Here is a 17,586-nt window from a genome sequence, read left to right on the forward strand (position 1 = left end):
GATGATTTATATTCGCAACGACACCGGTAAACAATAAGCATTCGATGAAAGAATAACTTTTGCGTAACAATAAGCCGGTATTTATAAGGTTGCAAACTTTTTCAGTTCACAAGAGCATTGTCAGCGCATAAAATAGCTTGCGTGATGCTCTGGGCTACCGCCGTGTGACACGCGATGAAGAAGCGCATAAAATTTCATTTGATTCAAAATTAAAGCATACGGCAATTGTCGCAGCAATCAAAGGTGTGTTGATTTAGCGACGGCAATGTTTTTGCCGTCGTAGATGGAATCACTCAACCAGCGTGCGATTAAAAACTTAAAGTAGCCTAAGTGACTCTGATACCACACAACTTGTGCGGTAACTCGTGACCAAACGCTTATAATCTGACTCTTGTGACATCATAATACTATTCGACAAACAAGCGTAGAATTTTTGGTCGTTCGACAAGAAAGAAAAAATCGCAGCCCTGCTCAGAACAAACCATAACTGACACTAGAAAATCAGTGTTTTATACTTTTAATGCCGTTTACCACAGCGCTGTGTAGGCTTTAACCATATAAAATTTAATATTTATAAACACTCCTTTGTTGCTTTTGACTTAAACTTTAGATATTACGAAGTGACATTCTAACATTTGTGTTTAGTGCTCTATGGTAGATAATTATTATACATATCATTTCACCACAGGTTTTCACCTTAAAAGAATTACTTCACCCACATGGTGCCTACACGCAGCCTAAAGTAAGGGGCGACGTATATCTTCTTGACGTTGTATAGTGTATACAAGCACCAGTTGTAATGCCTTGTATTCCAGCTTGTTGTGTCAAAAACAAGAGATGTAACAAAATCTTTGCAATTCCAATCTTCAAGCAACTGCATAGTAACTTTGGACACAAGTGCTCCAGCTGTTTCTATTGAATGGGTTGGAATTATTGGAACACCCAACAATTTAATGCCACCGATGCCAGATATCAAAACTCGGAGCCTTTCATCTTGCTTCTACTTTCTGGTTAAAGTCTACAGAAGCTTTCCATCCCAATGTACAGCACCAACAGCAGGTGTTGACTGGTGACCATGCGGAGAGAATTTTTTATGAGATATGTTGCGCTGTTTCAACTCTGTATCTGTGTGACTGATATGGATGGAGATTTAGCTTCAAAGCATCTCCAGAACAGGCTTGAACCATAGAAAGGAGAGTAAGAGATAAGGCAGTTGGTGTAATGCTGTTTCTGATTGCTGCAGAGACTAATCCTGGAGATTTCATTATGTCATGAGGAATGAACATGGCTATTCCTGTTTTTGATCTTCTTTCATGAGAGCGTTTTTCCTCTATCTCACAAATCATTGAATATGTGCATGGCTCGTTGTCCACGTCATCCTCAGCTTCTAAATCAATAGCAATATTTATGCCATTAACTCAGGTCTCCTCCTTTGCTACTCGTCTATCTTGTGGTTGTGGCCTGGTACTGATCTTTTTAACTTTTGCTTCTAACACTTTATCTTTTCCAGCCATACCTGCTTCCCGGTTGCCTTGTATACCGATAAGGAATAGCATGTCTTCTTCATTGCTATTTTTTTCATTACATTGCGTGGCCAAAAAGGAAAGGTTTTGCTAAGCTTTTTCTGAAATTCCTGTGTATTTTTTAGTGGTTTACTTTTGTCTCTCTTAATCTTCATTTGAAATTCTTGCTTGTAAAAAGAAATTATTTTTTCTGACATTTTTGGCTTTGCTACTGTAGAAATATTAGCTCACAAGTAAAACGTAAAAACTTGCTCAACTGTACTGTAATTACCTGCCTTCCTGATAAAATTGTTTGAATTAATTTGAAAATCACTTGCTTGTTGGTTGCTAACTTGCTACGTTTGATACCTTGATCTGCTTTTGTGGTAACCGTAGCGAGTAGAACATACCGAGGGTCATGTTGTGCATAAGAAGACATAGCCTAGCAAACTTTTTTTCGATTAAATAGCCTACCAACTGAATACAAACTACACGTATTGATTCTGGACTGCATTCTGCAATTGATAAATACGATTCTATGCATGTATCACCAGTCACCACATAGCATACTAAATGTCTAAGGTAATTCACCATTCCTAAGTTGTCACAATTAAAATGGTTAGGAGCCTTGTCTTGATATAGAAGTGCTCTGTAACGACTCCTTACATTTAACCTTATTCTGAACCTGGGAACAATGCCTTAGAAATGATCTGCACTTATTAGACTGAAACTGGAGGTATTTGACTGAGCTAAACAGTGGTAAGTCATTTTGAAGGTATTATGACATCACATAGGCATGTTTTCACTTTCAGCGATTCTCAAGGTAAAGCTGACAACAGTGACCAGGAAGATTTCAGTCACTCACATTTAATAAAAGTTGTGTATTTTACTGGCTAATGCACAGACTATGTTGTTCTACTGCTTAATACTTGCATTCTCCAGCAATTACATATCAAGCATATTTTGCAATAGGTTGTCATATTACTTCTCAAAATAGTGTTTGGCTGTCTGCTTGCAAAACCTTACTTGTTAAAAAATAGTATGGAACATAATAATAGCCTACTGTGTGAAACATTGCAACTGTGGAGCCTAGGTAAGGTAAGGTGGGTCCCATACTTGATTCAAGTGTTGGGTATGAGAAGATAAGGTTCTCATTGTACTAAGCCTTCGGCACTAAGGAGAGTAGGGTGGCCAGTTCCTTTCTCTCGGCCGCCTTTACTTCAGCAACTACGCCTACCCATTTTATTACACCCTGGGTAGAGGTGAGCGGTGTTTTCAACAACCAGCTTAGCCGGGAGTCGAACCAGGTTTGCATAATTGGAAGCCAACGCCTTATCCGTTGCGCCATACCACCGTGTGGAGCCTAGATGACCTTAAATACAGAATTTTCCATGATAAATGAAGGACTGTGTAGCACTGTAAAACTACACGATTATGGCAATTAAGTACCAAATTTCTCAATTTTCAATTCAAATCTGGACCCCCTAAACATTTATAGATTGGTCTTAAACTTCATAAATATTGTTTTTGTACCAAGTGTCACCTATAAAAAAAAGTTAGGGTGTTTTGCTTCAGGTCGGGGCATCAGCCGCACCCTAATGTGGCCTAAAATCCCGTTTTTTTTTTAATTTCTGATTTATCGATGCTTATGTTGATCAAAAAAAACAAAAAATTTAGAACCCAAAATAGCTTTATTGCGACGTAAGATTCTTTGAGTTTAAAAATTACTTTGAAGACAAGCCAAGTAAAGTAAAGGTACCCATATGATGAATTACTACTAGTTTCTAGTGAATGTAAAACTTTATTTTGCGATGTGTTTCTCAAAGACACTTGTCAAAAACCTAATAGTTTGAAGAGCAACACAATCACATTTACTGTTATATTTATCAACAAAAAACATCTCCAATGACTATGTTAACACATTGCTCAACATTATTGGATATTTTTGATATACCAAGAAATTTTCACATGCCGGCATACTTTATGTTTGCAGTCGATATGTGCATCCCGCCCATTAAAAGACAAAGGTTTGCTGAAGCTTTGTGGCCTCCCAAGTGATTTCCCACCAGACAAGGCACTGTACTTCAAAGGTCACCTCCACTGTTGTGTTTGCCCCACTGGGCAAAAAGTGGCAGAGGACTGCCAGTATGTAGTGGTTGCATTGGTTTGTATAAATGATTTGCATATACGCATTTTGTGCATTGATAAAAAAAAATAGTAGTACCGGTACCTGAAACTATTCAAACTATAAGGTCAAGCACATTGCACCAAATTTGTGAGTAAAAAGTTAAGAGTGAAGTTTAATTAGCTAAAATGTGTAGTTAAGACGGTAGCATTGTGAACAAGTTTTGACAAAACATAAATAGTTAGGTTATTATAGGGTTAACTACAAAATAGTTTATGACATGTCGTCACTCGATATTTAATCTTCCAACATTTCATCATATAACATTTAACCATTTCACGCTGGACTTGTAATTACCATGCCATTTTGTCCCGACTTTTCTTCGCAAATGCATTTCTTCAACAGTATATTTCATCGCTTTGAAAATTTTTCGTTTTGTGATTTATTTTGATTATTTGTTTATCTGTCAAGGTGATTAAAATTTAGCGATAGAATAATAGAATATACTGATAATGGGAACTCAAGTAATGAAATGTTGGATCATAAAAATCCATCGCATGATGAAGCGCCTTGTTGAGTTGTGTTAATTACTTCCTTTTTTCTTGCAGGTTTGATGATCCTGCAAGCACTGTTTGTGTTGATAGAGTTGTGACTCCTGAAATTTACGTTACATCTTCCCCCGCTCCATCGACAACACTATACACGGAAAAAATGATTAACACTTCTTCATTGTCGTGCGAGATTCCAAATAATGAATCGTTGAAATGTCCTACCTGTCCTTCACATAGCACTTCTGTGAAAGGTATTGGTAATATTTACAATTTAGGTTTTAAACAATAAATACTATTAAATTAATAATATTAATACTACAAAAAGTGCTCAATGCCAAGCAAAAAAGCATCAAATATAGTTATTAATTTATAAAATCTCTACACTCTACAGCCTGTTTCACCCCAAAAAGGGATCATTAAAAGATCCTTATTCAAATAGAATGTTTAGTTTAGCAATGTTTGGTTATAAAATGTTTTGTTCAGTTTAGGTTTTATATTCTTGACCTTTTGTGAAACTCTTTTGATGTTCTTTTTCTTTCCATACTTGAGGGGACCCGTTTGTTATAGACTCTAGTCTAGTATTTGTAAACAACTTTTGTACCACAAAAACACAAGCTTTGCTTGGTTCAGATTTTTTGTCCTACGCTTAATTAAATCAAGCCTAGGTGCCAGAGCAACTTGTTTCTCAATTCGAGGTCAGGGAAAAGTTTGAAGTATGTAAATGCGTGATTTCAGAAAAACAACTATAATTCAAGAGCGATATTGTCAACAGCCCTGCTGTTTCGTATTTTTGAAAGGGGTCTGCTAGACTCGAAATGGCCCGTTTCGGTGAGTTTCCTATTCGGTGAGAGCCTTTTTCGGAGAGTTCCCTATTCGGTGATATGTTTTTTAAATTATCGGGTACCGTAGCCTAATTATCATTGCCGTTTCAGGGTTAGGGGTTACGGGGTTAGGGTCTTATTTCAACGTTTAGCGACGTTAAAACGATGTAAAAGCGGCAATGATAATTAGGCTACGGTACCCGATAATTTTAAAAAAAAATTCAAAAAATCACCGAATAGAGAACTCTCCAAAAAAGGCTTTCACCGAATCGGACTCACCGAATAGTAGCAGACCCGTTTCAGTGAGTCCGATTCGGTGAGTTCGATCCCTATTCAGTGATTTTTTTAATTTTTTTTTTAATTGTTGGGTACCGTACCCGTAGCCTAATTATCATTGCCGTTTTAGGGTTCGGGGTTAGAGGTTAAGGTTAGGGTTAGGGGTTAGATGTTAGAAACTCACCGAATCGGACTCACCGAATAGTAGCAGACCCCTTTAAACTGCTTCTTGTTTTAAGAACATGTTGGATAACGTTTTCATCACAGCAAGTGCCCAGTAAAAAAAAACTGTGATGAAAATAAATATTGGCAAACAAAAGTATCTGCAAAAGGCAAGATATGCTCAATGGACATAGTAGAGTTCACGTCAAGTCTTCTAACGGTGAGATGCGACAAGTCGGCTGCGGTCAGTTGTTCTGCTACAGGTCGGCCGCGACAGAATGTCCTGTTCCCAACAAACAGTAGTAACAAGTTAACAAAATTTGTTGGTATCATTGAATAGTAATGTTCTATACCTAGATCAAAATCATTTAATCACGTTTGAAAACCTCATCCCAAGTCCTTGTTTGGATGACATAATGCACTAATGCTTTGTAATGCTAGTGTCTAGTTTACAAAAATGTGTGGTGGCAATGCGTGTTTGGTTCTGCATTGCAGATTTCTTCTTGGCACTGGGTTACATTCTCTGGCTGATGACTTTCGCCTGGTACAACAGAGAGCGGTTGGAGAAGCAACTGCAAATACTGGACAGGCGTCGTCAACTCATCCCAGAGGTCATAAAGTACTTATCTCAGCACCCACTCGTCAAACGTTGCCATTTTTACATTGTTTTCCGACGTTGAAACGACGTCAGAAAGGCAAACCGTTTGCTTGCTACCCATTTAGATCGCTCTTTTTACATTGTTTCAGCGTCTGCAAGCGTTGAATAAGTGCAAAAAGAGCGGATTTCGCTAGGTGGGTAACTGGGTATGCAAAGTTTGTTTTACACTTGTGCATTATAGAAATCCTCGATAGGAAAGTCTGGTCAGTTATGCACGTTTTAGGGCTGTTTTGTGCAAATTTGGGTAGACATTTTTCATATGCATTTTCAAGTTCCTTAGACACATCAGACTCAAAATCCGTCTGGAGCCCGAAAATTTCGGGGGTGGAAGGTCCCCAAAATGCCGCTTCCGTTTGGGGGGTAGTGATGGCTAGAGCGCATGTAGAAAAATTGTTTTATTTTTTTTAAATGGCATATGAGTACTTGTTTGGGGGTAATTTGGCCTGAAAAACCGTTTGGAAGCATCCTTTTTAACCCAAAACAATCATTGAAGCAGATAATGGACAACAGTTGTCCAAAACACTAAAACCGTATGGATAAAATGACCGTTTTTGTGTAGGCTACGTGGCAAGCCAATATGCGAAAGCGGGAGGCAAGTTTACAGTGACCTGGGCAGTGAAAGGGGTGCGAATTTAGTTTTGAATTGCATTTGCACCAGACAGATTAACTTTTGAGTTTTAAGAGTAGGATTGTTAAGCAGTCAGTCAGTCTTCGGGAAACATTGAGATTGGTCAGTCACAAAGAGAAATCCAACTATAGGCCTACTAGCCTATTCCCTACAGGGAATACAAAAATTAGATTCCTCTTTTGTTTAGTCTATTTCCAGCAGGGAATAGAAAAGTTTGACTTCCCTTTATTCAGTCAATAGACACACCATTGTAACAAATCTTTCTGAGTTAGGGTACATCTTTTGTTTGTCTCATATAATATGACCTAATATTGGTACAAACCAAGCAGTGTTAGAATTATCCAATAGGCTATGAAAACTGATTAGTGTTAGAATAAACAAGCTATCACTTTTGTGGTTCTGACTTCACCATCCTGATTACACTAATTTGCCAGAAGCAGCCAGAATATGACAAAATTTGTTTGCCTTATCAAACTATTTGTGGGTTGATTGTAAAGAACACCAAAACTTTCACTCGTCCCTGTCACACCCCTGCAACTCAGTCACAGCTCTCTCATGGACGCACAAAGGACAAGGCTGGTTTTATCAACTGCCACCTTACGATCAAGCTGTACTCTATTATTAGGTCAAAAAACTTGATGCAAGTCTTGTTCCATCATGGGATACCGGTAACCTTATCTTACTATAGCACTCTTTGCTTCATTGAAGAACTCTCGGTTACAGTAAAATACCTTTACTGCAGATCAGGTGGAAGAGTATTGCCAATTGCCCTACGACATGGTGTATTTACTGTGGTAGTGGATGACAACATCGACCAAAGCAGCTCCAGTTCTGCTGCAATTCATCACTTGCATGGAACATCCGTTTCAATCTTGCAGTTTCAATTGCATAATGATCCAGATGAACAGCGGGTCAGAAGAAAGTATGCAGACATGGCGACAGATGAGGTACACCAACTGAAGTCAAATAGCGCATGTTCGCTTGATACATTCCTCAATGTATCACTTGCAAATCTGTCTAAACATGCACAACGCCCCCAATGCACTATGCATGACTTTGAAGAATCTTTTAAAGAAAACATTCAACTGATACTCCAACAATAAAACAGTGTTCAAGAAGATTACTGCTGAATGTGAAAGATGCTGTCAGCAATTACTGCAATGTAAAGAGAAGAAGAAGATTACAGTACCGGTACTCCTCCTTCATGGGTTGCATACCATACAACTAAAGCAAGAGATCAAACTGCAAACATCACAACAATCAATAGCATTCTTCCAATAATCGATCATTTGAATCATAGCTGGGATTTGCATCTGCACATTATGAGCATTGCCAAAGATTATACAGCATATCTGAATCCCGGCCAGGTCGCTGTTGGTTGTTCACTGTTCAGATCAACCGCTGTACGCAATGAAGAAACAGATACAGTGGTTATGTCCACAACAAGACGATTACTTTTGTTTCCTAGGTGGATTGCATATTGAACATACTGCTCTACTCTGTGTTGGACAGCTGCTGAAAGGCACTGGTCTTGATACGATTATCAACTCGACTGCTTTACATACTGTCGAATTGGCCAATGCCATATGTGATGTGAACCACATTAAAAAAGCAAGATACGCTTTGCAAATGACAGCAGTATGCTTGAAAAAACTTTCAAAGGATGCTTATGAACTATCAGAACATGAAGATGGACAACAATCATGCCAAGATTGGTTGTCTAAAAGTAATGAAAGTACAATGTTCAAGTATTGGTTCAACATTCTACAAATCATAAAAACAGTTCTACTGTACGTGAGATTCTTGCGAGAGGCTAACCTTCCACTTTTCATAAGCATAATCGAAGAATTAATACCTCCATTTTTTTGCATTGGATCACATCAATTATGATGCTAGGATGTCGTCAGTCTTCATACAAAACTTAAGATAAATCGAAGTGTTACACATTCTATTTGTTTGAACACTTTATGGCTGGTCTGTGGGACAGCAATTCTTCAAAGTAGCGTTTGACCAGCGCCACGAGCAAAACAACAAACAAGTAAAAGCATCCCAAGGAGGATATATCAATTTGGTCAACAAGGAAGATCTAGACTTTCTACGCAAGATCGAGATATCTCTTCCAGAGATGCTTCACTACCTGGAGAAAGTCGATGGTAAGAATAATACTATGACCAAGCAACACAAAGAATGTTCAGCGGCATTTATCGAGCAGTTTGTGCAGGACTGTAAAAAGATATACAAAAAGCTCCACATTAACCCATTCAGCAGGCAACAACAGTTTACAAAGCTGAACTCGTCGGCCATTTTTCCAGTAGAGGTTACTGTTGATTGTAAGAAAATCTTTTCCAGTAGAGGTTACTGTTGATTGTAAGAAAATCTTTGACTTGGGAAAGGCACAGTACAACAATTTCAAGAAGACCCGTTTTGTTGAAGGGACAGATGATGTAATAAAAACACTAATCAGAAAGAACGCTTTGACGTTGCCAAGCACTGCTGGGAAAATTCAAATGGAATGCCCTAAAATGATGTTTAATCCTGCAATGATGAACAAGCGTCGTGATGCCTGTTGGAACAGGAAAGAACTTGCAATGGATGTTTTTTGCTTCGAATTTACAGGTTTGAAAGAAGGCCTTTTATATTTTTTATGTCTACTTTTTCTGTAGTTTTGTTTTATTGTTAGCCAGCAAATTAGTTGAAAGTAATTTGTAATATGCGTTCAATTCTTAATGTCTGTATTTGTAGGGTTACCAGAGTGCCTGGCAACCAAAGATGGTTTACTATATCACAACCCAAAATCAAGGATCATTGATTGCTTGACAAGAAAGTCAGTCACTTATCCAGAAAAGGCAGATGAGCTTGTGGTTGATCTTTCTGTCATCATTCGAGCTAAAGAGGCTACCGTGAAAAAAAATTCTACATTTGAGGAATTTACAATAATGGTCTTAAATGAGACAGCCAGCATGGGAGAAAAGCAGCACAGAACTGACTTGGTTGCAGATCAATACCACGCCTTAAGCATAAAGAGCATTACAAGGAAACAACGTGGGTCGGACACTAGCTCAGAACTTAAGTTTGAAAAAAGGATCTCCTACTGCCAAACTTTTCTGGCTCATATCTTACAAACTCGGCAAACAAAACGAGATTGAACCAACTTATTGCTGACATCAGCAAAGAGCATCATTGGTCATGGCAAAAATACTTTTGCATCACTAGCGGTAGTAGTGTTTGGGCCAATATTGGCAATTATGATACAAGCTATGGTGATCACCTTGCCTTAGAAGAGGCTGATAACAGGATTGTTTGCCACATTAAGGATATGTTGCGAAGTGGTTTGTTAACACTATGTGTACGGACTGTGGATACAGATGTAATTATCATCCTCCTTGCTTTTATGAAGCAGTTTATTGATTGGAATGCCAACACCCAAATAACTGTGGACTTTGGCTCTGGAAAACACAGGAAGACCATCTCCATCAATGCTGCGTACAATCATTTAGGAGAGGCTGTCTGCTTGGGTATATTGTTTTTCATGCATTTGCTGGAGGAGATGCAACAAGCTCCTTTTACAAAATTTCTAAACGCAGCTGGTTCCATATGTGGAAGCAATATCCTAAAGTGGAACAACTCACAAGAGTTTTCCAAAGGTTCAGCTGGCTACCATCAGAAGCATGTCTGACTGAGAGCATGTCAGATATTGCTGATTTTGTTTCATTTGCATATGCAAAAAAGGAGGCCAACTTGAATCGATTTCGGTAAGAGCTGTTCGTCTCATCATCATCGAATGAATTAAGGGACCTTCCACTTACACTTGATGCCCTGACTCTACATGTTCATTGCAGCGCGTATCAGGCAGGATAGATAATTATGTGGAAACACTATAAATCAGTCTGTTTGAACATTGCGGTTGGGTTAAATTGCAGAATGAGCTGAGCATTCAGTGGACAACAGATGCAAGAGCACAACATTTGGAAAGACTGACGAAGACTTGCAAGTGCAAGATAGCTAAATGTGACACCTGTCAATGTGCAAAATTAGAGTTGCAATGCCTTAGTTTTTGTACCTGTAAGAGACAATGTGTAGTGTAGCATGACATTGAAGAAGATCATTTCATTGAGTAAAACAAACAACAACTATATTATATACGGTACGGTAACCAGCTAACCATTTGCAAAATATTGTGCTTTTTGACGTTGTTTTTGCAATTTTTCGCTATTTTAATGTAAATAACTGGCTTTGTGATGATTTTAAATGAAAATAGGTGCTTTTAAACAATTTTTTGGGCCAAATTACCCTAAATTGACTACCCACATGCAATAATTTAAAACATTTTGACATTTTCTTGTATGCGCTTCATTGTCCTGTAGCCCCAAAAGTGGGAGCAGCCGTTTGGGCACCTTCCACCCCCGAAATTTTCGGCCTCCAGACGGTTTTTACATCTACTGCACCTAAGCAACTCGAAAATATAGGTGAAAAATGTCTACCCAAGTTTGCACCGAAAACAAACCATAAACACTACAGCACCGGTAGGTAATAAAAGTAAAGCTTCTTCTCTTGTTCTCGTCATTGCTGTGTAAATGAAGCAATGAAAAGAAGTATGAAGATGCTGTCCCAGACAGCAAATCGGTCATTTTTTACATTGATTAAACGTTTGCAGTTAACAGTCTGCAGATGTTGAATCAATGTAAAAACGACTGATTTGCTGTCTGAAATCTCTCGACATATGCAGTTGAGCAGTGCACTCCATGATTCTTCCAGCACATTAAATACTTTCTGACAACAGCACTATAACTACAAACAAGTGGAAACTTCATTTTGTCAACATCGATAACCAGCGCTGCGCCAGTAGTCCAGAGTCTCTGCAATTTTGCGAAACCACTAGATAAGAGCTTTTCGGTCCGTGGGTAACTGTTCCGGCTCTGCTACTATTCGGCGAGTCCGATTCGGCGAGTCCGATTCGACTAGTCCGATTCGGCGAGTTCCCTATTCGGCGAGTGCCCTATTCGGCGAGGTTTTGGAATTTTTGAAAGGAAATTATCGGGTATCGTAGCCTAATTATAATTGCCGTTTTTACATCGTTTTAACGTCGCTAAACGTTGAAATCGTGCAGAAAGGAATAAAAAGAAAATGTTTGAACTATTAAATTAAAATTCGTCATGTCAGTTTGGTTGTTTTTATTTCTGACCATCATATGAAAAACAATACACGTCAACATAGCAAAGGTAGAAGCGACAAAACGCGAACGTTAAAACGTGCTTGAATTCGTCATGTCAGTTCAGTTGTGTTTCTTTCTGATCATGATATCAAAAACAATACGTCAACATAGCAAAGGTGTAGAAAAAGGTAGAAGCGACAAAACGCGAACGTTAAAACGTGCTTGTGACCGAAGTAAGTTATTGAGTTGAAAGAAATTTGGCACGGTCGCAACACTTTCAAATAAAACAAAGAAAATGTTACAAAAAAAAAAAAAAAATAGATCATGTTTATGTCTATAAGTTAGTACTTTTGAATAGTTAAAATGATTAGTTTGGAACAACAAATGTGTGGCCTACAGCTTGGATTGAAAGGAAATTATCGGGTACCGTAGAGCCTAGTTATCCCGACCAGCAAAAAATTGTTCCAAGAACACAGTTCAATTTTACATTGTAGTAACAGAATGAAAAGGCTAAACAAATGTGTGACCTATCGTGTTAACGTCGCTAAACGTTGAAATCGTGTACAAAAGGGAGCTTTTGCTGACTAGGATACTTTGAAACTGAGAAACATTCACAGAAGCCCTACGATTTGTTCCAAGAACCCATTTAGCATAACATTTCACTTGTACATTGATTCAACGTCTGAATACATTATCTTAAAAATGCAACGTATCGTAGGGCTTCTGTGAATGTTTCTCAGTTTCAACGTATCCGAGTCAGCAAAAGCACCCTTTTCTACACGATTTCAACGTTTAGCGACGTTAAAACGATAGGCCACACATTTGGTTAGCCTTTTCATTCTGTTGCTACAATGTAAAAATGAACTGTTAGGCTAACTGGGTTCTTGGAACAAATTTTTGCTGGTCGGTATAACTAGGCTACGGTAGCCTACCCGATAATTTCCTTTCAATCTAAGCTGTAGGAGTGTAGGTCACACATTTGTTGATCCAAACTAATCATTTTAACCATAGGCGCCTAAGCCGTGGGGGCCAGGCCCCCACGCATATTTCCGCGTGGGAGCAACTTTTTATGCGGCATTGATACATAAAACAATAGATGAACTAGCGATCGGCAGCAGGAAAACATTTTTAAATACAAACCGCAACAGCTTCGCAGTAAATAATCACTAGAACGAGTAGCGATGCTACAATCCCACCCCAGACAAAAAAATCTGTCATTTTTACGTTGATTTAAGGTCTGCAGACGTTGAATCAATGTAAAAATGACTGATTTTGCTGCCTGTGACATAGCAAACATCTACCATTTTGCGTCGATTCAATGTCATCAGATGTTGAATGCACCCAAAAACAACATAATTTGCTACGTTGACGCAGCGTGCGTTTAACTTAATGCGCTTGCAAACAGCCTCCTGTCGCTTTCGAAAGTCGAAACCTCTGCAGAGAATTGTCGCGGCAGTGAATCGGTTGCTGTGAAAATGAACTTGAAGTCTCGGCCCGAGGTTATCACTAACCAACGTAACAAGGGCTGGTACAAACCGCACTCCCCACAGTCGCACAAGCGGCATAATCAACACAACAACTCGCGCAAACTGCATGGCGCACACACGTCCGTTGCCATAGAAACCCGATCAAAGGCGGGGAATATGCGCACCTTTTGTTTCATCTGCTGAACACGAAAACAGGCGTTTTACAGCGAATTGAAACTTGAAAGCTGGTCAGCCATAAGTTGCGATATTGTAGTGGAAAGGGAGCAATGTCAAGTCGAAAACTTAATCAAACGTCTCTCTGTAACTATTCTTCAAGGGCTGTTTACGGATGTCAGCAACTTTTAAATTTATTAAAGGTGACGTGCTGTTGAATTGATGTAAACATGAATGATTTTGCTTTCAACAGGTATATTTTCAAGCATATGATCAAGTTAGTATTTTCATTCCATTTACAGTATACCTTTTAGTAAACCTTTTCGTCTCTTGTTTCATGCTAATAAATCTAGTTCGTTGCTAAACTTTATGTTGCGCTTAGCTTAAAGAGTCGCAGTCCATCAACCGCTAGCCAACGCAGACGCATAGCATGTGTTTTGGTCAAGCTTTGTTTATAATAATTAACGGTAGGTCGAACGTAGCGATAACTCCGAGTGTGGCAATAAAAGCAATCCTAGTGTGACGACATAATTACATCATCCATCTGCGTGACATTTTGCTGAATTTACGTTGCTGCTGATGAAACACGCTTTCGCCCCCACGGCCAAAAAAATAGTTAGGCGCCTATGATTTTATCTATTCAAAAGTACTAACTTATAGACATAAACATTATTCTTTTTGTAACATTTTCTTTGTTTTATTTTTCCTTCATATCTTAAATTTTTTTGAAGGTGATGCAACCTTGCCAAATTTCTTTCAACTCAATAACTTACTTTGGTCACAAGCACGTTTTAACGTTCGCGTTTTGTCGCTTCTACCTTTTTCTACACCTTTGCTATGTTGACGTGAATTGTCGCTTCTACCTTTGCTATGTTGACGTGTATTGTTTTTCATATGATGGTCAGAAATAAAAACAACTGAACTGACATGACGAATTTTAATTTAATTAATAGTTCAAACATTTTCTTTTTATTCCTTTCTGCACGATTTCAACGTTTAGCGACGTTAAAACGATGTAAAAACGGCAATTGCAATTAGGCTACGGTACCCGATAATTTCCTTTTAAAAATTTCAAAAACTCGCCGAATAGGGCACTCGCCGAAAAGGGCTCTCGCCGAATAGGGAACTCGCCGAATCGGACTAGTCGAATCGGACTCGCCGAATCGGACTCGCCGAAACGGACTCGCCGAAACGGGCCATTCCGAACTGTTCCATCAATTAGTGGAAAGTTTTTTTGAATTTTTTATTATAATTTGCCTATTTAGTGCAACGACTTACGATCAACGTTTATATGAACGGCTAAGGCGAAGCACTAATATCCGGTTTGACAGCAACATGGCCACAACTAAGTGTGTTTCTACAGGAGGAGCAAAATCAAGGAGACGACGAGCAAGATCAAGAATGAACCATGGAGAGACGGAATCAACGCGACAACGTTACTATCTTGTGCCCCCTTTTGCTACTTCTTGTACCTTGATATTTTATACCACCTATGCGGATTGCGTTTTTCATGCTTTGTTTTGTTACTCATTTTCTTTAATGGTCTGAAGAAGCAGCACTTGAGCCGTATGGTGGTTATTGTATTTTGTACGTTTTCAAATCTTCAACAAGTCTTCACAGCGAAAAAAATTAGCAAAAGTTTTTTGTTCGTGATTTTGAATCATTTTACTAGACCGAGTCGCCGCCACTGCAAGGTTGGTAAAAGGCAGAGCCCCTTGACTCTTGGAGTGGCGATGAAGGATCATACGAACAAGAAATGTCGGTAGACGTTGAAACTGCATGAAGTGAGATATTATAGTGGTTCTTCTGTTCAAATGCTTTTTATTCATCTATCTAGTCTTTTAAATTTGATTGATACACCAAAGGTTGACACATTCTTTTGCGACGGAGTTGCATACTGAGATGATCCAAGACCTAAAGTGGGCGACATTTCTTGGACTTTTGGCAATGTTTCTTAAGAAATTTACTTCACGAGTACAGCACTCTCGTCCATTGCTAATGCAATTATATGCAAAATTGCAAATCCTTGTTTGTTCTGATCAAGCAGCTGTTTTGACGTTTCGCATAATTATGCTTCCGCTTTAATTGTTTGTTTTGCTGTTTTTTGCTACTTTTATACTTGTACGCACTTTTTTTTTAAATCGCTTGGTGCCAATAAGTATTACTGATGCGTGACACTGTCAATAGGGCCTGGTACAAAGTACTATTTTAAAAACCTGCTATTATCAAAACCTGACAAATGGTCCAAAACCATAACAAATGACTCTGGCTTGCTTTCCAATTTTACTAAAACAAGAATCATTAAACAGACAGTAACTCAAGCATATGGCCCTCGAAACGGGGTTTTAAGCTTAGAAGTAAAAGCCTCCTGTTTGTTTATCCCTTCGAAGAGGATTGGTAGCTATGAATACCTGAGTGCACAAGAAGATACAGATAACAAATGTTAGTTTTGAGGTAACTCCTCAAGTTTAATATATTTGTGCTGACTTTGAGACATTTGTCACATTTTGAGATAACACAGTTTGTTTTTGAATTGAACTAAAAAGTTTTTTTTTGTAAAAGGCGCTTATTTTTGCTTTGATACTGCGTTTCTCAAGTGCACGAATAGTTTTTGTATATTTACCATCGTATTCTATATGTTATCTAAAAAGTGTTGTTTGGTTTGGTTCACGATGTTCAATCCATCGTCAGGTTGACATTGCCGCTGTTGGATTAAACGCTTTGACTGTAGTTTTGTTGTTTCAACACCATGATTGCACTGTGCTTGTGAAAGGTGAAGAGCAGAAGACATTTAATAAGCTTGCCGAACCTATCCGATATTCCTCAGAATCGCTTCGAACCTGACAGAAAGTGTTGAAGCACTGAAACAAAAATAGCAAAGGATTTAGGCCTAAGCAACTATCAAAAACACAACATACAGTTTAAACTTAATAATGACATGACAATACATTGATACAACATAATAATGTTGTGTCAATGTGACGTTTGTTTCGAAACAAGAAAACAGATGGCAATACTGAGTACATCGCAAGGATAAATTGGAACCCCACCCCATCGGAAAACGTTTACAAATCTGCACACTACGGTACACCAGAGAGCAAATTACCATCATTCCAAAGAAAGTTGATCCTCAGAGCCATTGTGATCAATGTAAAGTGTCAGCAAATCAATTTTTTTCATATTGATTTCAACCTCTGAAGACGTAAGATCATTACAAAAGGAACTGATTTGCTATCTGGGAATATCGCGCTTGGTTTTCCAATTTGGAAGTTAGATTTCAAGTTTTCTCGGTAGCTAAACCAACTGTTTGGAAGCAACTCTGACCAAGTCAGCATATAGCCTATCAGTTGCATTTGATTTTGGAAAGGTTTGCTGACCCGAAAAGTAATTTCCGGTCAAACATCAACAATTTTTATTTGTTTTCCCGTTTAGGAGAGATGTATACTCAGTGTCATCTACTTCAAAAATGGCCTGGTAAAATTTCAGCAGTCAGCATTGCTTTTTGTTTTGCGAAGCTCCTTCAAGATCTAACAAAAAAAAACATCTTTTATTTTTTCACGACCGTTAAAAGTAAGTTATAAAAAATAACAAACGCGGAGCTTCAGCTTGAATGTTTAGACCTGAAATCAATAAAGTTTTACCTGAACAATCAATGGTTAAATTTTTCTCTCGGTTGAGAAAGAAACCTATCCAGTTCTATTGAAGAATGCTCGTTTTTAGATTAATCAGTTTGGAGCACATACTTTTACAAAAAGGGATCCTCTGTCATGGAACTTGATAAATCTGTATTATGCATCTAGGTCACTGACGGACACTTTATCCGCCCCGTGGTTACGCGCCCGGCTCAAGATCACGCGGCGCTGGTTTGACTCTCGGGGTGTGCGCTTGAGCATCGCATTTCAGGACTGCTCTCCATTCAGCGGCACCAAGTGAGTGGAATAATTCCCTGGCAACAACACTTCAACAATCGAAAAACTTCACTCTGCCAATCTCGAAAACCGGCCTTGCGTCAAGAGCCTCTACCAGTATGCGAAACTACCAGGAATAACCTATCAAGGCTTTGTCAGTCCG

At 38.6% G+C, this 17,586-nt stretch overlaps 1 protein-coding gene across 2 annotated transcripts in view; it reads left to right on the plus strand.

The window, feature by feature from the left end:
* The window catches only part of LOC145787705 (uncharacterized), a 43,234-nt gene extending 26,989 nt beyond the window's left edge, over nucleotides 1–16,245 (plus strand). Inside the window, exons 3-6 of one of the 2 annotated variants that reach the window (XM_082599505.1) lie at nucleotides 3,496–3,647; nucleotides 4,236–4,429; nucleotides 5,933–6,056; nucleotides 14,879–16,245. In XM_082599505.1, the coding sequence (XP_082455631.1) occupies nucleotides 3,496–3,647; nucleotides 4,236–4,429; nucleotides 5,933–6,056; nucleotides 14,879–15,281 (873 nt within the window). In that variant the 3' untranslated portion in view covers nucleotides 15,282–16,245. The remainder of the gene's footprint in view (nucleotides 1–3,495; nucleotides 3,648–4,235; nucleotides 4,430–5,932; nucleotides 6,057–14,878) is intronic. The other variant, XM_082599506.1, reaches the window with a different exon arrangement.
* Nucleotides 16,246–17,586: the final 1,341 nt, after the last annotated feature.

Source organism: Aplidium turbinatum, chromosome 18 (assembly GCF_918807975.1).
Source record: "Aplidium turbinatum chromosome 18, kaAplTurb1.1, whole genome shotgun sequence".
NCBI lineage: Eukaryota > Metazoa > Chordata > Ascidiacea > Aplousobranchia > Polyclinidae > Aplidium > Aplidium turbinatum.